The 26,346-nt window shown below is 37.0% G+C and overlaps 3 protein-coding genes across 4 annotated transcripts; all 3 read right to left on the reverse strand.

The window, feature by feature from the left end:
* Positions 1 to 3,040: 3,040 nt before the first annotated feature.
* ccdc169 (coiled-coil domain containing 169) lies at positions 3,041 to 7,788 on the reverse strand. Its single transcript, XM_014994480.2, has 8 exons — positions 7,577 to 7,788; positions 7,421 to 7,503; positions 6,424 to 6,534; positions 5,966 to 6,006; positions 5,248 to 5,346; positions 4,850 to 4,903; positions 4,673 to 4,749; positions 3,041 to 4,067 (listed from the first exon to the last, which is right to left on the reverse strand). The coding sequence occupies exons 1-8, from the start codon at positions 7,651 to 7,653 to the stop codon at positions 3,881 to 3,883; spliced, it is 729 nt and encodes a 242-aa protein (XP_014849966.2). The 5' UTR covers positions 7,654 to 7,788; the 3' UTR covers positions 3,041 to 3,880.
* Positions 7,789 to 8,063: 275 nt separating this feature from the next.
* sparta (spartin a) lies at positions 8,064 to 15,316 on the reverse strand. Its single transcript, XM_014994466.2, has 8 exons — positions 14,871 to 15,316; positions 12,904 to 13,666; positions 11,499 to 11,693; positions 11,049 to 11,205; positions 10,626 to 10,820; positions 10,344 to 10,505; positions 9,790 to 9,880; positions 8,064 to 8,790 (listed from the first exon to the last, which is right to left on the reverse strand). Exons 2-8 carry the CDS (start codon positions 13,663 to 13,665, stop codon positions 8,493 to 8,495), a joined length of 1,860 nt encoding a protein of 619 aa, XP_014849952.1. The 5' UTR covers position 13,666; positions 14,871 to 15,316; the 3' UTR covers positions 8,064 to 8,492.
* A 281-nt stretch (positions 15,317 to 15,597) lies between these two features.
* On the reverse strand, positions 15,598 to 24,425 carry ccna1 (cyclin A1). 2 transcript variants are annotated; one of them, XM_014994464.2, is made up of 9 exons: positions 24,072 to 24,425; positions 19,303 to 19,461; positions 19,009 to 19,228; positions 18,317 to 18,429; positions 18,001 to 18,227; positions 17,714 to 17,918; positions 17,047 to 17,160; positions 16,793 to 16,926; positions 15,598 to 16,660 (listed from the first exon to the last, which is right to left on the reverse strand). In XM_014994464.2, the coding sequence occupies exons 1-9, from the start codon at positions 24,153 to 24,155 to the stop codon at positions 16,609 to 16,611; spliced, it is 1,308 nt and encodes a 435-aa protein (XP_014849950.2). In that variant the 5' UTR covers positions 24,156 to 24,425; the 3' UTR covers positions 15,598 to 16,608. The 2 variants fall into 2 exon arrangements, with proteins under 2 accessions (XP_014849950.2, XP_014849951.2); XM_014994465.2 differs by lacking the exon at positions 24,072 to 24,425 and adding an exon at positions 20,438 to 20,641.
* Positions 24,426 to 26,346: the final 1,921 nt, after the last annotated feature.

A 26,346-nucleotide genomic window follows, 5' to 3' on the forward strand; every position in this document is an offset into this window, starting at 1 on the left:
TCCTCCCCACTCCCACATCTTCACGTCACTCAGTCGTGATTTCCATTCGGCGCCCGCGCCCCCTTATTTCCATGCGAACCCACACTTCACACTCGTGGAAGGGGATGCAACTGATCGTGTCCCCCTCGCCAGCCAGCCCCGGGGGGGTAGTCTCATCACTTACTTTCTCAGTCAAAATAAAGCATACTCTGACAAAAACTGTGTTCAATTAAATAAATAAATTGTTTTGTAATAAATAAATTACAAAATACAGTTTTCAACGGAAGATCTCATTCATAAAGTGAAAAATTGTTTTAAAATCCAACCTAATAATTTGTGGGGGGGGAAAATAATTAAATAACTTGCGGCATCCTTGACAGCAACAACTGCCATCAAGAATATGGCATAACTGGCAATGTTTTTTTGTTTTTTTTACATTGCTGGCTCACTCTTTCTGTAGAATTATTTTATTCAAACTCACTGAAAGCTTTTTAACCAAAGGACAAGCTTGAAGTCTTGACACAGCAGCAATGAGATTTAAGTATGAAGGACATGTCAAAACCTCAAGTTTTTAAGTGTACTTTGGTTTGAACAAACACATTGAAGCTTGCCATGTTTTATTCTAAAAAAAAGCTTTCATTTTAGCTGTTTAATCACAAAAATTTATATTAATTTATTTCACACACACATCAGTCCTCTGATGGACTAGAAGAATGACAGTCAACTAAACAAACATCTTCAGTAAAATGCTGATCAAAATATTCAGTTAGGTTAGTAAAAAAGTTGCTAATGTTGCTAGAATTTAGTCTGTATTTGAACAATATATATCCATTGTTTATTGTTTTCTATTGTTTTCTAACAATAGACAAAATATTGTTGTTAAATACCCAAAATTGTTCTATGTTTTATGCATTTACTGTGTAGATGTGCAAATCCAGATACTGTTGGTTATATGTGATTCGTTTCCCATATGAAATGATTGGACGTGATAGCATGTTACTCCTTTAACACTAACATTTTTGGAAAAAGCTCAGAGCTGAGCGATGTAGAGGACATATCTAATCTTTTCCTGACATAGCAGGAAAAGTCTCATTGAGTAGGAAAAGATAGAAGCAACTGACCTACATGAAAACCTCCAGAGATTCGCTCATTCACTGGATTCTGACAAACATCCTGATAAACCATGCTGTCACACCCCTATGCTGTATGTGTGCTGCACCTGTGCCACAAGGCTAAACGATGCAGCCAGTCTTACATTCAAAAGCTTCTTTAAACAATTGTGAACACCTGAAGTCAGATGTCCTCATTTGTTATTTTTCTTATGAAGGTCACAAGTCTGTTTATTCAAAAAATTTGATTATACATCCTCATATTTATAAGATAAATAAATAAATCATGCTATTTAAGTAGTGTGATTGAGTTATACCTCCTGGGAATTCTTTGATAGGGATTCTTTCCTTCCCCCCTCGTGTAGTGCGTAAATGTATTTGTTGGTGTGACCGTGACAGACCGTGTACAGTCTCCTCTTTTTGGGGACAAACTCACAGGGACACAGTGTGCGTCACAAACCGAGACCCGACAAGGTGCTCCTGTCTAAATTAATCCTGAAGAAGCAGGGCGCACACAGCATGGGGCACACTGACTTAAAACGAAGGCAAAAGATGGAGCACAGTTAATGAAATGGTTTTCAGTGTTGGGTTTGTGACATCACTTAGGGTTGCTTTTAACAAATGTACGGTTTCTAGTTCTTATTTAGGAATTACACACAAAAAAAAATAATCCCAAAAATGACAGCATGTCAGTTCCAATCCCAGTCTGTCCTTAGGCAAGACTCTTCACCCACCTTGAGTGCTGGTGGTGCCCCAGGGCAGCTGTGGCTACTAACTAGTAGCTTGCCATCATCAATGTCTGAATGGATCAATCAATCTATCAAATTTTATTTGTATAGCACATTTCAGCAGCAAGGCATTTCAAGGTGCTTTACATAATTAAAAAACAAAATAAAAACAGCATGTGACATTGAATAAACAGTAAGAAAGAGAAAGAGAATGAATGACTAAAATGTAGTGTGAAGTGCTGTGGGGTCTTCTGGATTTGATAAAGCGCTAGACAAGTTTATCATTTCCACTCCTAAAATCACCATGGATCTTCAATGGAATGTCAAAACATAGCAAATGTAAAAATGATCTGTCATAACTCAAAATTCAGATCTGACATCTCTGGCTAAAAATAAATATCAAAATGTTTAATAAATAAATACATTTTTGAAGAACAAAATACAATAATTATGAGTTGATTTAGCCCTTTGCTGTATCACTGTTTTATTTCAATGCGAAAATTGAAATGATCCTTCACACTTCTTCTCAAACACAAAGTTGTGAAAATGCTTCTGGCAGTTTTACAGAACACTACTTCATCTCACAGGGATAGTTGTTTTTTGTCTTAACACCCACACGTATAAAGATGGTCAGTGGGTAGGATGGGGGCGACTGCTTGCTCTGTGTCTCAACTACACAGAGTGATTGGTGGATACGGTTCTGCTTACGTAATGTGTGTCGTAGGTGGCGTTTAATAAAATATTGTAAAAGAAATGTCAAACTCTGCAGGCTCCTAACACATAGCAGCTCAATTCACCATTTCAAACCTTATACTCACATTTCACCCAGTTTTCTGCGTGAAAGAGATCAGATTCAAAATGTATTTACGCAAACAAATACTACAAAAATATTGCAACATTTTACTTCATAAGTGCATTTGATAATATTTATTTATGTATCAGCACTTTATCAGTCTCATTTTAATATATTTTTATTTGATCTGTCTCAAATATATCAATCAATCAAGTTTATTTGTCTAGCACATTTAAGCAACAAGGCAGTTCAAAGTGCTTAATATATCAATAATCACTGACAAAGCAAATTGTCATGTTATGGAATACTTTAAAGAGGAATGAAATATGTTTGTCTAAAATGTGTTTATTTTGAGAATTTGAATATTGACAATTCTATAAAAACTGAACAGAATTGTCAGTTTTGAAACAATAATAAAAACAAAAGATGTAATTTGAAATGGCATTAGAATATTTTAATGAATTAAGTAAAAGCAACAAAAACATGGAACTACTTAAACATTTCAAAGGGACCTGAGAATGAAGGATCAAAGTATTATTAGCTGACGAAGGTCTAACTGTATTAAAAGTCTATAAAATTCAAAAGCAGGGTTTCCAGATGTAATTTGGATTTATTTTACGTCACTTAACTGAAGGGAAATGTTGAGAGAAAAAAGAACGGAGAATTAAAAGAAGGAATCCTTAATTCCATTAACTTCCAGCACCAGGATCACCATAAACTAATAGGTAGAGCCTTACTTTACATCAGAAAAGGTTGTTTAGTGAACAGGGTATCAGGTGCATGAATTAGAAGAAATTAAAGTAAAAGTTAAGTTTTGGGTGCTTCATGACTCAGTGGCAGAGCAGGTGACCCAAAGTAGAGATGGTCATAGTCCTTAACGTGAATGTCCCACGATGCAAACTCTGTCATTGAAGTTTTCAGGAACATTTAGTTCCAAAACACCAGGCAACTAGTCACCTGGCTGGAAGCAGTTAGTGCTCAAGGTTACTGAGTTTTGAAGGAGCAGAATAAGCTCATTCTTAAGTCACGATGAAAGACTTTTGCAAATGTCTTGGTAAAAGAGTGAAATATCTGCCTGTGTGTGCAAGAAACGTCTGCTTTCTGATTATTCAAACCTTTATATAAGTACATTTGAATAAGTATTTAAATCATTATATAATCAGACTTCGAGAAAATAAATAAAAGCTTAAACAAAAAAGCTGACAGAAATGTACAAGAATAACCACCCCCAATAAAAGAACCCTGCAAATATCCATGGGAACAGATTTTGGTTAAGGATTATGTTTTCCCCGATGCTTCAGGGTGGGTAACCTGCTTTCCCTTTGGGATTTCTTCTTCATTCCTCTCTCTGTTGTTGAATCACCACCTCCTCCTCCGCCTTCATTCAGACGTTCTGTTAATACCTCCTCCATTCCTTTGTTAGAACCAGCTTGTGCTTTCCTACAGACGCCTTTTCCTCTGTGTGTCCAAAACAAAAATAAAAAAGTAATGTCATGTGAATGAACACCTGCCGGGGTAAATTATCCCTAAAAAGCAAAATTGCAGGAAATAATTAAAAAACAAAATTATGTTACTCTCTTTATTATTTATTCATCTAAATTGTGATCCCTACATTTTGACTGTGAAGTAAATTAAAATTTTTTTAAAGTAAAACTAGGAAAACATGTAAAGATTGACTGAAATCAGTTAAGACTGAATTTAGAGAAGATACTGTTTTTTAATGCATATTTATTTGTATTAAAGGTGGCGGGTATTATGTAAAACAAACTTTTTTTTTAGATGTATATGTTATAATCTTATTCCCTCATCAAAAACATACCTGGAGAGTTGCTTTGATTCTTTCACACATGTTTTAGAAATCCTTCAATCTCCTACAGGGTGCCCACTGATGGTACAACTGATAGTAACATACTTACTTGATTTTGTTATGAAATAGTACTAGGTACGTGGAAAATACATAATATCGCCCCATTAAATAATCCACTGTTACAAAATTACCTGAATTTAAAACTCCCACTAGTAAACATTAAGATTTTGTTGATCAGATGTGGGATGTTACAAACCTGATCTGTTTGCTCTCTGCTGCCCCCTGTCGCTGGTTGGCATACTGCCGTCTCTGCGGCTCACGGACAGAAGACAACTGCAGGCAGTAAATACATAAAACATGGTGACTGTATGTAAACTTCTGACCTTCCTTGCAGAAACAGCCGAGAAGGGAAGTGTTATTTTTAAATGCTCACCATAGCTATTTCTGTAAGGTATGCCCGCCTTTCATCGTTGGTTTTATGGAATGCCTGAGAAGTGAAAGAAATAGAAAACCATGCAGTCAATTCATGGGTACAACCCTTAATATGTGTCAGTGGTAATGGGCAACAGATTAGGGATTACTGGTCACAAATGCTGAGTGCTAAGCCTGTATTTAACTGATACCTCCCTGTTATTTTAGTAGAACAATAAACAAAGAACTAAATTTGTTACCAATTAGGATTTTTTTGTAGCTGAAATCACTACTTTGTGGGGAATAAAAACCCTAAAGCTTCTTTTCTAACACACAATGACAAAATTAACCAACAGATACTCTGATGCCTATAAATCTTTTAAAACCCCTCGTCGTCTACATGAACAATGGGGCCCAGACCTTTCCCTCCTGTTCCATTTGAAGATGGCAGTTCTTCAGCTGATTATGGAGGCCAGTTTTCTCCTCAGTCAGGACTGTTAGGTGTTCTTTAAGCATTTCCTGTGAGGAAGAGTTGAAATTATTCTTATGTAATTCTGGCTAAGACTAGTTACCCAGTGGAATACAGGACGATCAAACAATGTGCAAATTGACAACAATAGTTCAAAAATGGATGAGACTCATAAATTATTCAGTCACAATTTGAAATGATAATCTAAATTCATCTCAGTCGTTCAGTCTATGCTAATGTCTACTGTTTGTAGTCACTTCTTGGACAAACTAATGAGCATCTGTTAGTTTGGGCCTTTAGGCTCACAGGCACCAGGGTTTGTTAAGCTTTATTGTGCAACCTTTCAGTGTCACATGTATTGGTGTGTATGTGTGTGTGTTAAAGCATTGTAATTAGACTGCATTACTCTCCCATGGTTGTTAATCCCATGATTACAGAGCTGTGATTAAACTCTGGTTTTTACAGCCTGTATCAACTAGAGGAAGGAGAGAAGCTGACATCACAACACTTGCTGTTTTGTATAAACTCATTCTCTGTCTCTAGCGCTCTCTGCTGGTGTGTGTGGTTCTTTGCATACTCTCTGTGGACAGAATGACCATAGGTTTTAGAAAAAAACATAACATCTATGCAAACATTAAAGGCCAATAAACGAAACAAAAGTCAACTCACAAGTCCCATGTCTTCATATAATCGGATAAAAGCCAATCGATCTGGGGGAAAAAGGCCAAGTGTGAGTTTGTTTTGATCACAATGTAAACTTGTAAGTCCAGGTGTGCAAATAATAGCAAAACTTAACTTCTTACACATGCACACACATAAACGGGTTTACTTGAATATAGGGTACGCAGGAACATCTCAATATTTGTGTCACTCATTTAAGAAAGTGAACCATTTACGTTACAAAGGCTTGACCATCTTCTAAAAAGAGGGTGGTCGATGGTCATTGCTAAAGAAGATGGTTGCATATGTGTAACTGGATAATCCAGTTGAAAGATTTTACTACGTCTGTTCTAATCATGAATTCCCTTAAAAGTAATGCAACTAACGTTTCTACTTTGAAAAGTAGTTTCAGAACATGCAGTGAAATACCGGCAGGGTCGTAATATTAAAAGAAACTGAAGCCTCACCGACGGGGTTTCCTTTGATGCTCTCCAGCCTCTGCTGAATGTGTGAAATCTGTCTCTCCAGCTGTCCATTGAGTTCTACTTGTGTCTCAAACCTCGTCTTCCACTCATTACCTGATAACCAACAAAAACAGACAAGTCACGAGAGAAAGCTTACATTTCCACATAGTTACCTCTGAAAAAATTAGAATACTGGGAAAAAGTTCAATACGTTTGTCCTCCTTTTAAGAAAGTAGATTCATTATATTTCAAGCGTTCATGTGTATTGATTCTGATAATAGATAATGAAAACACCATTGAGTCTGGGTTAATTAAAAAGAGGAAAATTTTAAACCGAAATTACAAGTTTATAAGTGGATGTTCGTTTCTATGGGCTCAATAGTTGATATATTGAATCAATCCTGAGCACCCCAGAGGTGATCAGCCATTGGACCAACACAACCTGATAGCATGGCGCACCAAATCATCACCAACTATGGAAATTGTCTCTCCACTCTTCCACAAGACTCTGGGGCACAAATTTTCAAATTAAATGCAAACTTTACATTCATCTACAAAGAGGACTTTGAACCAGAGACAGAGTAATTTGACACAAGGATCTTCACATCAAATATAGATCTTTATTTACTCTTGCCTCAGTGCACTCTTTGTGAAGCTCCCCCAAATTGTTTAATGGATTTTGAATCCTTTCAAGACTATCTGTTACTGGGACAACACACATTTTCCTTCTGCTCAACTAATCTATGAAAACCACAATCTGTGAGCAACCAACTTTTTTAGAAACGATCTTTTGTGTCACTAACTTCACTGGGGTCATGTACGTGCAGTTTACTGCTCAGGGAACCTTTGCAGGTGTTTTGAATTAATTGTCTGATTAGGGTGTGACATGCATGAGTTTCAAAATATTTTACTTTTCACAGTATTATCAAAATGACAGGAAATAAATGCTTGAAATATTTTTACTCAATGCGCAAATAATTTACTGAGACAACGTTTTTACCTTCCCCGTCAACACTACGTAATCTTTCTTGCAGTTCTGCCACAGTACATCGCAGGTCGCACACAGATCCTATGAGCATCTCTCTGCAACCAAAGATTGAAGCCTTAACTTTTTCCGTCTGAAAAGCTTTATTTTCTCAAGGAGGAGGACACTCACTTTAGTTCTCTTTCTTCTTCGATTTCTACTTGCAGCCGTGCCAAGTCGTACTTACGGTAGTCGTTCGCTTTAGCCATTTTTCCGAAAATGTACTGCAGGCAAGTTTGTAGCTCATGGTATCCATGGAAACCAACATTTCCGGGTTTCTGCAAAATACTGTTCCCTTGTGAACATGTGTTCCCCCTGTGTCGGGAGCGCGTACTGCACCCAGAGAGGCCCGTTCCGACCATTTTCACGGCGCCTCTGATCGATTTCTCGGTAAATATTTCAGCTGTCTGGGTTTCCCCTCTGTAACATGAAATTTTAGAAATAGCTTTTGACTTTGTTTTCCAGATTCTCATGAATTTATGTAAATTAGGACATGTATTTCTTTTTACTTTAAGCCCGATTATTTTTGGTTCTATCAATGCTATTTCAACTTGGGTTGTCTTTGACTTAAAGAATTGATTTGATCTCAAACATGGAATTACGACAAAAACAGAATAAATCTGGCAAATATGTTTAATAACAGCTCTATAGATTAGAAATAATATTTAACCACTGAATCAACCAAAGTTGTTTAGAGAAAAAGTTTGACAAAACAGAAAATGGGCCAGACTTCAATAGCACTTTTAAAGATCATGACCAATCAAACCACTATAGATTCACAAACATTCATACACAAATACAAAGATTGGTAGGCAGCTTGAGGTGAAGTGCCTTGCCTGGGGGTACATCGACATGTGACCGGAGGAAGCTGAAATCAAGCCCATGATATACTCTACCCACTCAGCCACAGTCTCACCTTTTAATAAAAATGTATAACCCAACTCAAACAACACTTAAAATCGAGTTTATTATAATACTTTAATATATTCATTTAAATACACCATTAATTTATACTGTATGACAACAAAGCACTAGGTCTAGTAGAAATTTATTCTTTCTTCTTTCCCTCTTGTTCCTTATTCACATCCTTTGTCTTTTCTGGTGCCTCTTCTTTCATCTCCACCCCCTTCTCAGCTTGTGTGAGATGTTTGTCATTTTGCATCTTACTCTCTTCGGTTTCCTTTACCTCATCGTCAGATTCTTTAACCATGGCCTTGGCCGTCACCTTGCCAGTAGTCTTCAGGATGGCTTTGAGGCCCAGATTGTCAATATTATGTGCAGTCAAACCAATGTTGCCCACTGAGCGGAGAGCTGTATCTGTGGCTTGGCCCGCATCATTGCCGTACCTTCATCATAAATAATTTGGAGGTGTTAGAGTAGAAGAGTGTAGAAAATAAATGACAACAGAGTTGCAGGAGCACCAAAACATTACTTTAAGGAAAAACACACCAACTCTAGCATATTTTTGCATGTTAAAAATGTTATATGTCATGACATCACTTAATCTGGCATGTAGGTTACAGCAACACACACGTAAAAACAACCAGTCTAGAAGAGAGGCTTGGTTTATCCGTTCACCAAAGTATGCAGCTTCAAAAATCTTTATGTCCAGTTCATGTATACAATGTCTTAACAAGTGTAGATCCCTGTTTTTTAGGCATAATGATTATAAAACATAAGAACTGTTCTTATGTTCATAACTATTTGAATTGAAGAACAGCTTGCATCTATCAGCATAAAGTGGATATAAAATGCAAGCCTAATGCAAAAAAAAGACCTCTGAAAAGCATACTTTAAGTTTAAGTGAACAAATTAGTTTGAAAAATACCAATTTAGTTTGTGCTACACCAGGTTGTGTAAGGTTATTGGCTGGGTTAGTAGAAGCACAACACGACTAAGATCAGTTGTTAATTTGACATTTACTTCCCAATGAAGTCACATCTTCCCAGACATGTTTAAAAGATTCTCTAAACCCCTAAATCTGAAAAGAAACAACAGTGAAAAAGGGTCAGTCCACAAGAAAACCAGAAGGAAAAGGAGAATGGTAGAAAAGTAATGAAAAAACACAATATCTGACACGCTGTCAATGCAGTGCCTGAAAGGTGGCTGGTGAATGAGGTGGTAATGTTTTCTATTTTTCAATGCTAGTTTTTACAAATGTACGAGCCATTGATTGTATGAAGAATCTGAGAATTGTGTTGTCAGTTTTCTATTCATGACACGGACAGATTATATCATATATAGCAAACGTATCTTGACTAAGACATCCCCAGTTTAAATAGAAAATCAAATAGAAAAAAGGAAGATATAAAGACAAGAAGTATCGAGTCAAGAGGTCAACTCACTTGTACTTTACTGTTGTGACAGTTTCAGTTGCAACACTTTTGCAGACGTGTTTTGCTCCAGTCTCTAGACTTTCCCAAACTGTGCTTAAACCTAATTTGAAAAGAAATTTTAAAAATGTACACCAGCCATATCAAACCATCCTATGGGTCCACATTTACCACCCTCTGTACACTCATATTCATTAAATTAGAATATGCGTTCAGATGAGGACCATTTGTTGGATTAAATGTATCTTTTGAAAATAACCACCTTTAATCAGGTATTATATAATCCTTTCATTAAGGCCCACATGTTTTTTAATTATATGATATAATTTTCCAATTTTAAATGTCATGTTTTCATTAACCACAAGTGGAAAATCATCATTTTCAGTCATTCAATTAACAGAAATAAATGCTTTCAAACTTCCATCTGTGTGTAATTCATAATACGTTTCAGTTAGTGATAAATTTCCTGGAATAAATGGGCTTTTCCCATTTTTTAAATGGGATATTCTAATTTATTGAATGGGTGTGTGTATCCTTAAGATCGTCTTCTAAAACTTAGTAAATACCTTGTATGCTGCTGGCTGCTACAAACTTGGCTCCATCGAAGTTGGAAGCCTGGCCATCCTGACTTTTTTTCAGAGACTCTGGGACCAGCTTAGCACCGTGCTTCTTCACATGAGGTGTCACCTTTTCTGCCACATGTCCTGCAATTGTACTTATGCCATTCACTGTAAATGCACAAAGTGATACCAAATAAATAGATTTAGGTACAAACGTACTGATACTCATAGATCAGGACAGAATAATACATTTTACCTCATCGGTAACATCAGTCTGGTTGCTCTTACCTAAGAATTTACTGACTCGAACAGCGCCCCCGGTGGCTTGTTTGGTAGCATTCAGACCTTTGGTGACCTGTGGACTGACCTCAGATGGGGTCTCCTCTGGTGTGATGCGGTCCCGGATCTTGGCTGCTCCTTTCTGAATGATATTCCCAGTGGCCTCTGCTCCTTTTGCAAATGACTGACTCAATTTCGTAGCTCCTATAAAGATAAAGACATCATTTTATTTATTGTAGTTTCAAAACATCAAGCAAACCATTTTGTTTTTCCAACACTAAATACTGTTAAGTATAGACTAGACCGATGTCACTGTAAACAGCACCCACTGGTGGAGGATTATGTGGTAATCCACTATGTAATCAACTGGTGTGTAACTCTGTGCTGATGTTCTTTGAGTTTTCATTCTGAGAGTCTTTTTGCAAAACCCACCAGACAAAATTCCTTGAGCCATCTTCTCACTCCATCCAGGAAGTAGAAGTGTTACCTTTTCCCCCTCTGGTACCATTTGATCTGTTTGCTCATGCGGAGGACACAGGGGAATTTTATCAGTCAAGTTCATGACCTCTCCTTCAGCTCCTTCTGTTCCCTGTTAGACAAGGCAAAGTTTCATTCTTAATGGTGAGCTTTAAGATGATATTGTTTCTTTAAGATACCTGTATAACCTAAAACATGTCACTGGCTTTATCAGGTTGTTTATATAAAAATACAAACAACAACTTTCTTCACCTTTAAAATATCATAATTTTGGGAAGCTGAACTACTCAATCTGCAAAAAGAAGACTGAAAATACTTACAAAATATTTTACTGATCCCAAAGGGAAATTAACTCGTATTAATTCAAGGTTCGTTTTTAGTCAACACAAATTAGTTGGGACTTACCTGGATCCTGAGATCAGCAAGCTGTGATAGAACATCCTGAAACATCTCACAGTCCGCAGCAGGCAGTTCAGACGACAGCACTAAACCCACATAGGAGCCGGGTAACTCTGCCAAGCAGTCGGGGAACATGTAGATGCCAGAGTTGGCCAGCAGCACCGGGGTGTCTGCTGACAGGGGATACAGGCGATCACACACCTAAAAACCACAAGGACAGAACAAAACAGGACAATCAAAACTCTATGCATTTTAACTTAATCCTCTTTAAACACACTTTTCACAAGTAGTTTATAAAACAATAATAACTCCTATTAAGTGATTGTAGAGTTTATCCATATTATGATTTAAAGTTTAAAATATATTTTTATATCTTCATTAGGGTTCATATATTTTGTTTTCAAACCGTGTAACTATGGACCTAGGTCTGTCAATCACGTTTTGAAATATCTGTTATACTAACTCTAAAGCAGGAAATGCAGGACTTCCGTTGAGATCTTTTTCATATTTCATTTCCCACATTTCGTCTACTCCTGCAAGCTATCAAAGTTTTTGTTTTTTGTTTTTAAATATCACTGAGACAGTCCCTAAGTTAGGTCAGTTGATTTTTTTTTTTCCAACACCCCCAAATTGTGTCATTTTCCATGAAGCAAACTATCCAAACTTGTTGTTGTATCCTGCCACTGGTGTGCAAATCTGTCAGAATGACCCCTGTGAGGATGCAGGAGCCTGACCAGCAAAACAACAGAAGCGCAGAGTCATCTGTTAATGGGACCATTGTCTTACTGGGAAACAAAGCAGAGTCAGAATACAGGACCAGCCTGGTTTGGTGGGAAGCAAGGTCATGGGTTGCAGTGAAATACAAAGCAAGACACAACGCATGCTTTGTAGCGATGCCAGAACAGATATTTACTTTATTGAAGGAAATTAATTGAAAGGGAGATTTAAAAACAGATATACCATTAAATAGAAATGGACATCATGGAGATTTACAATGCAAAAGCTAACTGGTTTTAATTCTACTCCTAAACAACATTTGAACAATCTGATCAAAATTTGGTGTTCATAAAAAGAAAACAATGCAAACTTAGAATTGAAGAGATATAACACAGATGTTGGTCCTGTCAACACTTGTCAACAAATGTCGATACATTATGGAGGGTTAAATTCAAATTAATCCAAAAATAAATTTTAAGATGCTTTTAAACATCCTCCCTGTCATCTGTGAGACAAACGTTACTTTGCAGTTGGTTTTCCAGCTGCGCAACAATATAATGACTCATACTGGGAAAACTTCTAAAAATGAAGAAGTGGTTATGCGTGACGTCACACCCATTTACCTTGAAGACACACACACCCAAACCTTCTTCCAAACAAAGCCAGGCTCTAGTGAATGCCTCTCTTTACTTACATGTAAAAATCCAGAGGGTTTTCCAGCACTGCGATCACTTTGCTGATTATCCGTTGTGATGACACGGAGGTAGCCTGGAGAGGACAGAGAGCTGACCTGACCGTTTGGTTCGACAAAGAACAGCTGTACCCCGGAGGGGATGGAGAGCAGCTCCTTCCCATCTGGTGGTTCCCTTGACCAGAGGCCGCCTCCAGCAGGATCGTAAGCCAGGCTGCGGTGCCCAGCCATTGGCTTTGGAGTGTATGCTGGAGGCAGGTCTGTTGAGCTATCCATGGCCACAGTTTCCAGATCAGCTGCAGGGAGTGTGTGTGTGTTTGGGGCAGCAGGGAAAATAGAACTGATGGGGGCTGGTGTTGTGCTGTGGGTTGTATCTGGTATGGTGGGGTACAGATGGAGGACAGAACTATTGGTGGGCTGACTGTTAATTACCAAGTCTGGGTAAAGAGGAGTAGAAAATTTGGACAGTAAGTGTTTGTCCCTTGGTGTGGACTTTTCCAGATCAGACAGGCGGGTGTCGATAGTCCCTAACATTTCCTTCATCTTCTGCTGAAGCTGCCTAGCCTTGTCCCAGACCTCTCCTTGATGCCTTTCCCCTCCAGTAGGAACCTCCAGTCCTTGACGAAGATGCAGACGACTCTTCTTGTAATACACCAGAGCTTCTGATTTGTTGTCAGCTTCCTGAGCCGCTGATCCATGGTTCATGGATTGTTGGGCCAGCTCATACTGATCCTTAATGACCAGCAGTTCAGCAGGCTCAGCCATGCTGGAAGGCAGAGGGGAAACAGAAACTAAGACGATACGTAACCCTTAACAGAAAATACCTGCAATTTTAGGATGCAATTAAATTGTATCACAGAACTTACAGACATATGAGGATCTTAATATAATAGAATATCAAAAAGTAAAACTTATATTTTATGGATATAATGAAGAGGCATATGTTAAGTGCTTACTACTGGTAATTTAAATGATTCAGTGTCTTAAAAAAATTAAATATGACAGAAAACCAACAAAAAATAAATTTTAAAAACAGAATGTTATGTTAAAGCCTAAAGCCTCATGGTTAAGACTATGGTTATTGACACCCTGCTCAAGAGGGTAAGCCACTAAAAATCATTGCTAAAAAAAAACTTGGCTGTTTACAAAGTTCTGCATCCAAGTACAACAATGGAAAGAAGAGTGGAAGGGAAACTGTGTTCAAGCAGCTTTGAGATGACTATGAAACAAACCTCATTCAGGAGTTTGGGTTAAGATTCACATGACTGGAACTACAGCTGGAGTCAATGTCTAAAAAACCACCATATAGGTGTATCCACTACATGGGTTACAAGCCAGGTACATGTTGGATTCTATTCATCACTCCAGAACCAGCACTTATGTTCAGTGATTTAAAATAATCTTATCAGATCAAAATAAACTTGTTTGAATTACTTGATGCAGTAATTCAAATAAAAAGAACCCCAACTAAGTTTTGAGGCCATATCCTTAATAATAATAGATTCAATTTCCAATTAGATTTATTCTAATTTGAAATTATACACTAATTCATAAACATAAAGTCTTAAGTACTTTTTGTTTAGTTTCTAATGCAACATCGTTCTGTAAGAAAGAAGAGCTTGTTTTAAGTAAATAATTCCTTAATATTTTTAGAAAATAAAAGTACTATCTCCACTGGCAGATTTCACTGATAACATCAGAAAAATGTCATGTCATAAGTTAAATAATCTTCCAGCGGAATCAATATTAAGGAATTGTTGACTTAAAACAAGCTCCTATTTATTTTTGAAAAGAAATTGTGCGTTTGTCTTATTTCAAGTGTACTAAAATATCTGTACTAGAAACCAGACAAAAATACTTGGCAAGATTTTGTATTTTTGAAGTGTACACATTGATTTATCGTTAAACTACAGCTTTCTTTAGTTTTACTGTAAGAATGAAAGGAGAGGAAATTAAGAATTCCAGCTTACCTGTTGACAAGACTATCTATCCAAAAGGACGTAACTCCAGCTGTCTCACTGCAATATCACAGCAACTAGCGAGAAGAAAGCTAGTCAGGCGTTTATTATTGGCAGCTGAAAGGTTAGGTTTGAGTGCTGCCAAACAAAGCAGGTTTTTCCAGAATGACAGCAACGCTGGAGCAGATCCGAGTCTACTGACAGATCTCCATGCCAACAGGAACCCACAGCAAAAGTTAAGTCAGCTCCGTACTTCAGTTTCTCAGCAATTTTCGGTTCTCACACAAAATTAAAAGATTTGTCAATCCACCTGTGGACGCCAGCTACTGACAAACACCATCCGCAGGGAGAAAATACTTTTCGTCAAACTTTAAAACAAATAAATAAATAAATCTTACAAATGTACAGAGAAATCTGGGTGCGCTCCTTAGCAGTCAGCCGTGGAATGAGCTGGAAGGAAAGTGGAATCAAGCGGAATGGGAGGAGTTTAAACGGGCGGGGTGGGAAAAGTTCAGAAATAACCTGTCAGAATGATTATACAGTACCACATTATGAACCACCCACATTATGAATATGAACCAACCATGCAACACGCATTTTTACTTGTCATTTCGTAGAAAAGAGGGGCGAGGTGTGGGTGGGGGTAGGGGAAATTACAGCAACTATATTTACACACCAGGTGACAAATGGTACACGTCCAATGTCTGAGCTGAGTAATAAATATTTATGAGAAACGTAATTGGATTAACATCATTTTTATTGTACATTTTTATACACCATGTTTGCATAATCACATTTTGAAGTGCAAGTATTTTTGTTGGATATCAATTTTTATTGTTTTTTTTTTTACTAAAACAATACGAGTATTTGTGTGACAGAACAGTCTTTTAATAAAGGATTATATGTTTCACTATGGGCTGAAAAAAAAAATTCCCAAGTAATCAAAACAACAAACAAAAAATCAAATAGTTAAACAGACTTTGACTTCTTATTTATAAAAACAATAATGAAAAAACAATAAACTTTACAATATCTTGAAATACCATTCAGTTCTGTAAACAGCTCAACAGGAGTTGAAGAACATCAAGCAAGTTGCCAAAGTGTAATTCACAATGAAACCGCTTTACAACATATTTGACTATAAAACAGTGACAAACAGAATAAGACAACATAACTACCTTTATTTAGACATTACCTGATGATGTTGCTGGTAATACATCAAACCAGTTCAGTAACTTTTGACGTTATTGTGTGAAGAACTAAAACTTCTATTAATTCCCAAGATGATTGAATTACATGGTGTCAGAAACATGTCTTATTATAAGGATTGAAATTTCCGTTCTCACCTCATCATAATTTAGGATGTGATAGGTGTTGGAGCCTATAATGCACTATCACACACTCTAAAATGTCTACAAGTGAAGTGAAAACAAAAGGAATCAGACTGCAAAATGCTTAGTTGTTTTAACTGCCGTAAAATGCATGACCTGATAGCTAGATTTTGAAAAGAGGCATAGCATATAACAGTTCAAATAAAAATAATGTGTATAATACTGAAAGTAAATCCATGTTCGCCCTCAAGGAGTTTCAAACATTAACTGAACTCCTTTAATTGTGTATAAATAACTATTTGATTAAGAAAAAGTAAAGGAGTCCACATGTGTGTGGTAAAAAATGAATGGCTGTGCTTTGTTTTCAGTGAGCTGAAACTATGCTCTGCTGGGAGGATCAGGAAGATGAAGTAGTGGAGTCAGGGGAGAGGCAGAACAGTGGGGGGGGAGATCCCTGAAACACGACAATACCTATGAAGGAGACAAAGACAAAGAATATACATTTAAAATAATGTATTTTTAAAAATGTCCTTGATTCATGAAGAACTAAGATGGCAAATCTAGTTTCATAAATTCCAGTTGGGACTTTCTGTCTCTCCTTACTTTGATGTTTTGTATTTGTCCCTGACAGCTTGTTGTGGCCGAGTCTCTGCACTGATATACAGCTTGTGGAGAGAAGTCAGGCAGGGCATGATTTCCTCCATCGTGTACCCAGTAAAGGTAATTAAAGAATCAGGCTATTAAAAAAAAAAAAAAAAAAAAGGAAATATTGGTATCATTTTACAAAAAAAAGAAAAAAAAAACCCAGAACCAAGTAATTATTATGCAGAAAAACGTCATCATCTGGACCAACTCACCCAGTAAGATTTATGTATAGTGTAGGTAGCTAAGCAGTAGGTTCCAGCTGCCAGTATGGATGGGGTGTATTGAAGGAAGGGATCCGTTTCTAGTAGACTTAACTCTGCTATGTACTAGAAGAAAAGGAGAAGATGAAAATACACAGTGCCTTGCAAAGGTTTTCATATGTCTTGAAGTTTTCATTCTTTCCTTTTACGTGAAAGATCAACACAAAGTACATCATCACTTTAAAGTAGAAGGAAAAGGACAAATGCTTTTTAACATCCATGTGGAAATATGAAGCATTTGCAAATTTACCAACATATGGATGTCCACCTACATGGATAGGCCTGGCAAAGAGAGTATTAACAGCCAAGCGGCCAACAATAATTCTCTAGGAGCTGAAGAGATCCACAACTGTTAGTCGTAGACTCCATTAATCTTGTGTAAATGAAAGAATGGAAAGAATAGAGCCTCTGCTGAAAGAAAGAAACTAGAAGTTCAGTTTTTAGTGCTACACCTGGTCAGACAAAAGTAAAATCTAACTTTTTGACTTAGAATGGTCTAAAGAACATAACGTGACAGAATGACTCGCCAGAGTCCTCACAGAAATCTCGTCTCGGCTCTGTGGAAAGCCATTCTTGCCACGTTTTTGCTACAAAAGGAGATGAGATTAACTGAACTCACCATAGCAAGGTTCTCTGTTGTTGAACAGACAGAGTGGATGAACATGAACAGGCGAAGGAACTGATTGGTGGTGGGTGCGGCCATCTTGAAGTCCAGCACCTTTAGCAGAACGCTCTCCATCCGCAGTAGCTGTTTCTTAGCGTAGGTGCAGTCTGTGATGTACACAAACTCATTCAGTTCGGGAGGAAAGATCTCTTCATATTTTCTACAAAACAAATGGCATCAGAATTACAACCAACAACTGCCATGTGTGGAGTTACCGGAACGGGCAGGAATGACTTGCTTACGCGGCAATCAGTAATGCAGCTGTTCCCACCAATTGCAGCTTGTTCCTCTTGATAAATGTTGTGTAAGACAGAAAACGGTCCAGGTAGTTTACAGCAAGGTGCAGAGTTTCAGAACCGAGCTTGTATTCCTGGACAACCTCCACCAGCCAGTCCACCAGAATGACCCGCATACCATTGGTGATCTCCGGATGTCTCTCCAAGTAGCTTGGCTTTGGCCTGAACTGCTTCTGGAATTAGTAACCAGCATGACTAAATAGCACAAAAATTATCATTAACAAGAAAGAAATAGTTTGTTAAAAAAAAAAAAAAAACTCACTTCACTCTCCCTTAAGTTCTTGTAAATATCTTCTGCATAATCAAAACAGAAAGTCTCTCTAGATATCAGGGATTCTTCTGGTTCGGACAGCATGGAGGCATCATGACATGAACCTGGTGAAGAGTAATTATTGAAAAAAATAGAAGTACCATTTTAAGTACTTTATAAAAGAATTCGAGTTTGTCATATTTTCTCGCATTACAGTCAAAAGCTGCAATGTATTTCGTTGGAAATTTTAAGTGACAGACCAACACAGTGTAGTGCATACTTAGAGCGTTGAGGGGAAAGAATATGATGAATAAAAATCTGAATTCTGTGGTGTGCATTTGTATTCATCCCATTGTAGTCAAGACCTTGCAGAAATGCATTTCATTGCAGTTACAGTGGCAAGTAGTCTTTAAGCTATTTCTCTTTCAGCTATGCACATGCACCCACTACATTCTTTAATATGAGCTTTTTACAGATCAACCTTTGCAAAACACTCAAGATTTTTAAGATTTAAAGCAGTGCAATACAACTTTTCTCACCGTTATTTGTCAAAACAATAGAACAATAGAACAATATAAACAATTAAATATGTTACTATTTGTGGTTGTACTGTGAGAAAAATTGTGGAGAAAGTTCAACAGGCATAAAAACCTTCCCAATGCATTGAAAAATTTTTATTTTTCCATTTTGGAGGCCAAACTTACTTGAACTAAACTCCATCAGGAGCCTGACATGTTCATTCTGCAGGGGATTGGCATCAACCTCGAGGTCATAATCATCTGAAATGACTTCCTGACCCGAAGCGGCGAGAACGACTTCACAAGCCTCCTCGACGTACACATCGTAGCTGGAGCTGGATGGGCAGCCGAGAAAGTTGAGCTGCGAGCTGTCTGAAACAGAACTGTGCTTGGAAAACTGGCTTCCCTGTGGAGGAAATCAGTCGTCTGGAACATGGAAGGTCTCTGGTTGCAAAGCGTACGGATGCTACTGTTGCCTACCTGGCTTAGGGATCGTCCACGCTGCTCATTTTCTGACAAGGATCCGAGAACTGTGCGCTGTATGGTCCTCGGGTACTGAAAGGATTCTGCTTTGGTTGAAGATGGAATGTTTTCCTTGTGAGTGGGACTGCCACGATGGGTGTTTTTACTGAAATTCATCTTTGAAACAGATTAAAAGAAAGCAAAAATAACGTTTTGTTTTTTTTTACTTTTGGCAGAAAGGAGTAGAATATAAAATAGATTTCTTTACTGAAAATGCTATTTTTCTCTTACTAAATATAATGTTGTGAAATATGAAGAACATGTTTTTACGTTTACAGAAAATGTATTTAATTACTCGGTGTCTTCCCAGATGCATTTAATAATTATTCATAGTATTATTAGGCTCATGGTTGTTGATGGACCTATGCAGTGCCCATCCTTCTTAAGAGGATATAGTCTTCCAGGCTGAGGCATCGTGACTTTCTATTACAGCATGGAATCCATTGACTCAAGGAAAAAAAAAAAGACTAACAAAAAAAGATGAGTACAGTTCAAGTTCTGGAGTGCACTGCCAAACGGTATTATATACAAAAATGTCAAGAAATTATGATTTCATAAATGGAAAAAAGAAACATTTATTTTATTCAAGAATCAAAAATATGATGCAACCTGATGACAGATAATATTTCTGACATTAGCAGATAAACAGCACACTACGAAGTTATAATCAACTCTGCTACACGAGCAAAAAAAAAAAAAAAGCTCTGAAACGCAATAGTGTCTGCAATGTTTTACTTTACTCTTTACAAGTAATGTTAAAAGTTCTCCAGCTTCTTGCTTTATTTTGGTAGTGAGTTGCATTAATTTAACTTTACACATTACACACCATCAAAACAGAAAACGTGATTCAGAGTGGGGGGGGGTTCTGGTCTAGAGATACAAACATGTTAAACACGGTTTGTCATTCTAAAATGATAGGGACAGATACACATTGCCATGGTTACAAGAATTTATCAAACTTTAAATCAATCACAGATAAATTAAAACAAGCAGACAGGAGTGCAGTAAAATGTGGAGTGCAAAACTTCTTTGTATGACAATAAAAACACATCAGTATCGGTTGGTTTTCATTAACTAGTCAAGCCGAACTCACCATAACCAACATCGAGCAGATTCCCAGCGGAAAGGAGAATGCACTCTTCTAAATAACAAACCGCGCCAAAGCACTCTTAGTCAACACTTTTTTTGGAAACAATTAAGACAATCTGCGACCTCTAGCCACGCCGCGACGAGCTGGAGAAGATTGTTTTTTGCTGTGCAATATATCTCCGGTGGGACAGGATTCAGCAATCAGATGTTTTTGTTTTTTGTGTGTGCGAGTTCTGTCCAATGAGGTGCCAGAGTGCAAGTTCAGACTGCTTACGTCACAGAGTCAGCGAATTCATCTGTTTGCTGCAGAAACAAAAACAAATTTGTGCGATGCACCTTTTTTGTTTTAAAGACATCAGTTCCATTAAAACAAAGAAGGTAGATGTAGAACACATGGACATATAAATCCTAAACCATGGAGGATATAACTATAAACTAATTAGGTGTAGTATAAATGTAGGTTTAGTCCATTGAAATAGGCCACTATGCATTCGATTCTTAATAACTTTAAAAGAGTATTTAATAACTCGCTGAAATGCAACTATGTTTACTACATCGGAAATCTAGAGCACCGTGATTGTTCTTCCCTGCTGCCATCTCTGGCAAATGAGTTGGTGCTGTTATCAGAGTACAGCTCATATTTATCAAAGAAAATTACAGATAGTTTTACATTGAACAATTAAGAATTTCATCATTAACTATCTATCAATGTATCCGTTTCATATTAGTAAATGCAGTGTCACGGGAAAACGAAAATTTCCCAGAAAGATACAATGAAGAAAGACAAAAACTAACATCTGTTTAAAAGTATAAGAGAAATGTCTGCGGAAATCGGTAGATTTTTGTGAGTGCCTGCAAGTTCCATATGTTCCACCAGATGGCAGTATTTCTCTTTAAGAACGATCAACCGCAATTCTGCAAAAATTATAATAAATGTTGGCCAAAAATTTGAACCAACCACCTTATATTTAATCCCCATTTAAAGTATTTCATCAAATTGGCCCTGAAACATTGGTCTCTACGGACTGGAAATGACGTAAAGCTATGAAATATTTTCCCAATTTCAAACCTATGACTGGAACATGTTTTTTTTTGTTTTGCTTTATTTATTTTTTTTTATCTCTGGCATATGTTTAGTAGAGTTACAATAATTAAAAAGTGTTACATGACAGGAACTACATGCATAAACTGTTCTCTCATGCTGCTGCTGCTGCTGCTGAGCAGCTCCAGTGGAGCAGCTGTGGATTAAGGATTCCAATTTGCAATCTTTGGGTCAGAAAGCTACTTCTTGAATTTTCAGCCAACCATCACTTCTAATACTTTCCTGATGGCTGTATTTGATGGAAAATACAGCCAACAAGGATGAGCACTTGTTTTTGCTCATCCTTGTTTACTAACCAATCATAACATGCTTAAATCATAGATTCTTTTTAAACATTTGGTTTGTTCTTTTTAATTTAGTTTCCATATCCATATTTAAGTTTTGTATGGCAATGTTCGTTCAAGATAATTGTAACAATTGCAGACTGTCTTGTTGACAAGGAAATGTTGTAAAATAAAGATGGCATTATGCTTATATCAAGATTTGGATGTAAAGTTATAAGGTATCCTTTATTATCTATTCTGTGCTTTAAATATGTGAAACATTTCACTAGGATGCAAAGTACCAGCATGTGAAGAAATAGTAAATAATAAATATTAGTCACTGAACATATCTGGGTAATGTAATAAAAAATGTAGACAAAACCAGTCTTTCTAGAAATAATTTGGGTTTAGATGCATCTAAAAACAAATTACTTGAAATGTGAGGCATTGGATTAACTTAGTATTCAATATTTACTCCAAAACACTGTTATGAAAATAAATAAATCTTACCTGAGTTGAATCAATCAAGAACAAATCAAAATGCATTTTGATTATTATTTTGTTAAGAAATTAAGCAAAGAAAATGGTCAATGAAGCCCCTGAATAGTCCAGGAAAATTAAGAAAAGATGAAACTACATTGTTTTTTTATCATACACAAGTTACGTACAAACAGCATCTCCCATTCAGGTTTCTCTTAGGGAGTTCTTTTCTCAGGCTTTTCAAAGAAAACTGATCTCTGGTTAATTTACTGTATAACCTTGGACTGTTCGAACTGAGTTCAGGAAGAGAAAACCCCTCCACCTGTGCTTCCAGCATGAAGGGTGCTCAATCAGTCAATCAATCAATTTTATTGAAATAAAACAAAGTTTGTAACTGCAACTACATCATGGTATGGGGATGCTTTGTCTGACCACAACCTGACCTGTTCGCTTTTATTCTGAAACAAAAAAAAAAAAAACCTGCAGATGTCTTGATTATATATTTTATAAAATATGAGATAAGAGCAGTGAAAAGCAAAGCAAGTGAAGAAAACATTGTTTTAAAATTGGTGTTTCAAATGTGAAATAAAACATTTCCAAATATCTATTTTGTTTCTTAAATGTTGCTCCAAATCTCTTTCATATTTTAAAGGGATTTCTTTGTTTAAAGAAAACGGTGAGAGTAATCCTCTCTCTGACAGGTAAGATACATTGGATCTTTGTTCTGCCAAAGATTGTATGACATATCCTCATCTATCTGTTCCAGCTGAGATGAGGGATGCGCTGGCCTGCTGTGGCTATTTTCTCCCGTCAAAGCAAAAATCAATATCTGTTCTCAGTTGAGATGAGACGAGGAAACGCAAATGTGACGTCTCCTCAGCAGACTCGTATGTCTTCTTCTGTCTCTTTTATCTCAGTCTCACATTGCTCTTCAGTCCCTGAGAAGATGCAAATTGTTCCTGACCGACGGCATCGGACCATTTTATCAACATGATGTATTTTCTAATGTACAGAAAGTTCAAACTTCGGATATAAAATAGAGTGAAAACCAGGAGAATTCCAACTAAAGAGACCTTGAAATCACCTTCATCCACCAATGTGTTTCAGTTCTGGTGAAAATATTTACCCTATTATTCAATTTTCTATGCCTAATCCTTACAGGCTCACATGGTGGGTGTTAAGGATCACTTTTGATAGGTCAACTTTTTATTTATTTATTTATTTAAGACCTTTCTGATGTAAGGAAATAGTACTAGCAACTGGTCCTCATTCAGTCATTTACCGTCAAATTTAAAATGGCTTCCAATAGACTCCCAAGTTAACAATAAAAATTGCCATTTACACAAATTACATATTCTATTTACAGGTATTGGCACAATGATTAAATATTTATCTTTTGAAACCTTTTTTATGAGTACTGCATGCTTTTTAAACCCCTCAGTCCTTGCAGTGGCAGATTTTCACTTTCTGAGGGTTTTCAATTAGATTGAAGCCACGACTCAGTGATGTCCAGTTGAAGAAAGTAATCTTCTCCTTCCCAAGAAACCTTTAAAGCTTTTGTGTTTTTCAGGCTGTTGTCCTGATGAAAAGCCCAAATCTTTTCCCTGAAAGTGAGTTTTTTGACACCAGGCAACCCTTTTCATATTTACAGTCCTTCATCTTTCTATTATATCCAATACCTTCAGTAAACTCTTTAGTGGTGCTAAAATGGGGCCCGGAAGAAATGCAGACCCTTTAGAAATGTTTTATGTGGCAATTGTGTATTTTTATCCCAGTGGATTACATTTTCTTACCTTCACTTCAGCTTTGGACAGATCCGCTTTGTTTTCTTCTCCTTCTGAGTTTTTCTGCCATTCATTCATAACAATGTCATCCATGACTTTTGCCTTTTGCCCATTTCAATGGATCTGGACACAACTGTTTTTAATCTTCTGAACTATTTGCCATATGGCAGCAGTAGAGGGTGACCATTATGTTCACAATCTTTGATGACACTGTCTGCCTTTCTTTTCTATCTTGGTGATATAGACCCAATCTATCTGTTGGAGCCAACAAACAACTGTGCCATCTTGACTAGATGCAGCAGTGCAGTTTATTTTTTTTCCCCACCAAATGTCAGGATGGCTTTCTACAAACATTTTGAAGATTGTGTCTGTTTCAGCTTCCTGGGAATGAAAAGCCAGTGTTGTGCTTTCCTCACCAGGTGGGAGGCGTTAGTGGCCCGATTTCAGCTGTGCAGTTACTCCCTGGTAATTAAGATTCCCTCCAATCGCCACTATCTTGCGGTGCATTAGGAAAAGATGTTGATTATCTCTTTTGTTTTTGAGGTGTACTTAAGGACCAGGATGTTGTCACAAACCATAGGCTCTGCTTTCAGCTCGAAGGCATTTCCATCTTCAATAAAAATGAACACAATGACTGTAATCTCATTGTCAAGCTTAGTTCTAAAGTTTGTGGGCAAAGTGTGTATTCAGTTATAGGTAGCTATTGAGAAGAGCATCTGGCTCCATTCACATCCCTGAGGTATGCTTGTGTTTGAAATAAAGTGGAAGAATTGTGCTTGCTGGCTCTGATGTGTGGTTCACCTTTCAGGGATCCATGCTTTCAAAGAGGAATCATAACCCAGAGTGTTTAGCTTTGACCAGTTTGTGTTGGTTTACAGACCAAACACCAGAACTATCCTCACATAACTGTTGGATTCCTCCCAGGTGCTGCAGTTGCACTAATTCTCATATCTAGTAAAAAAAAGACCAGCAGGAACAATCTCAAGCTTGCAGACTGTCATCAGTGATGTTTTTAGACCAGTTGTCATTATTGTAACACTCCAAACTGCTTATTCTCTCTTTCTCCACAATCTGGAATCACATTTTGCTTCCATCAGAGCTTCTCCTCAGCCCCAAAGCATCTTCTTTTTCTACTCTTCTGCTTTGTAATCTACCTACACCTTTTTCAACCCCACAAGATTCCATTAGTGAAGTAAAACTCAACTTTCCTCCCAAGTCGTATGATTTGGATTAATTAAAGTTTTTTTTTTATTATTATTTTGCCCCAGTCCAGTCCCACAGCAGATGTTTCATATAAACATGCCGCTACAAAAGCAGAAAGATTAACTAATCAAAATCATAAATACTAGTTATAAAAGTTTGAGCTCTCAGCTTCACATATAAAGTAACTGAAAGACAATTTCCTTGGTGACAAGCTTCAGCAAACTTTGTTCATTCGGTGTTCCGGTGAGATTTTTGTGTACCGACTCCTCTGTTCTTTTAAATGAGTGAAACGAGTGAAGAGAAAATGCAAAGGGCCCTCAGCTGATGTTTGATTTTGTTATAATTGCAGCACTTTCTCCGAGACGAGTTATATTTGGTTGAGTTCCAGACATCTTTCCCTGCATTGGCTCAACAAGAGGGCTGGTAATCAGCGCTTTGATATCCATTTCTCAAAGAAAAAAAAAAGATCTCAAAGGAGGCCAACTTGTCTGCGCCAAACCATTCAATAATGTGAAGGAATTAAAATTTGCAGAGAATGCCAATAACCAGCACCAAATCAGCATGACATTAAAAATAATAGGCATTAAATCCATGTGGGTTTTTCTTTGTTTAATAATCACATTTTCTGTATATTAATGTTTGTAGATTGTTATGTGGATCAAAGGACTTGTACTGAAATGAAGAAATTTGCTGATAATGTCTTAGTTCGATGGTAATTGCTGCATTGAGCATTAAAGGAAACTGGGCTCCTCTTCCATTTTGTTTCTCATTTCCAAATGACTATATTCCTAAACATGAGCAGGTTTTGAAATACATCAACTTAAAATGTTTAGTCTGTAACTAGGCCGAAAGAAATAAATTAATCACAAGAACACCATCAACCTGTCAGAATTTTCTTTTAATTTGATCAAATCAAACTGATCAAATGAATGTCTGGCTGGTTACTGGTGAAGGAGGACCAGTGAACAATTATGCTAGAAATATCATCCAGGAAACATTTATTATCTCCATGGATTTAAATACAGTTGAAAAGGACAAATTTTTCCTCACCAGCTCATCGTTTCTATTCAGAACACTTAAT

Source organism: Poecilia mexicana, unplaced genomic scaffold, assembly GCF_051168715.1.
Source record: "Poecilia mexicana isolate PSO_F unplaced genomic scaffold, ASM5116871v1 scaffold_14, whole genome shotgun sequence".
Lineage (NCBI taxonomy): Eukaryota > Metazoa > Chordata > Actinopteri > Cyprinodontiformes > Poeciliidae > Poecilia > Poecilia mexicana.

Bases quoted from the DNA above. Each gene is read 5' to 3' on its own strand.
- ccna1 (XM_014994464.2), bottom strand. From the start codon at position 24,155: ATGGATGACATTGTTATGAATGAATGGCAGAAAAACTCAGAAGGAGAA. The intron at 19,462-24,071 runs GTAAGAAAATGT...TCTGTTTCAAAG, and splicing joins TGTCCAAAGCTGAAGTGAAG to ATGAATTTCAGTAAAAACAC. The intron at 17,919-18,000 runs GTAAGCAAGTCA...TTTGTTTTGTAG, and splicing joins GCTGCATTACTGATTGCCGC to AAAATATGAAGAGATCTTTC.
- ccdc169 (XM_014994480.2), bottom strand. From the start codon at position 7,653: ATGGCTAAAGCGAACGACTACCGTAAGTACGACTTGGCACGGCTGCAA. The intron at 7,504-7,576 runs GTGAGTGTCCTC...CTTTGGTTGCAG, and splicing joins GAAGAAGAAAGAGAACTAAA to AGAGATGCTCATAGGATCTG. The intron at 4,904-5,247 runs GTCTGGGCCCCA...TTCACTTCTCAG, and splicing joins AAATGGAACAGGAGGGAAAG to GCATTCCATAAAACCAACGA.
- sparta (XM_014994466.2), bottom strand. From the start codon at position 13,665: ATGGCTGAGCCTGCTGAACTGCTGGTCATTAAGGATCAGTATGAGCTG. The intron at 11,694-12,903 runs GTAAGTAAAGAG...TGTGGTTTTTAG, and splicing joins AACCCTCTGGATTTTTACAT to GTGTGTGATCGCCTGTATCC. The intron at 10,821-11,048 runs GTGGGTTTTGCA...TTATCTTTATAG, and splicing joins GGCTCAAGGAATTTTGTCTG to GAGCTACGAAATTGAGTCAG.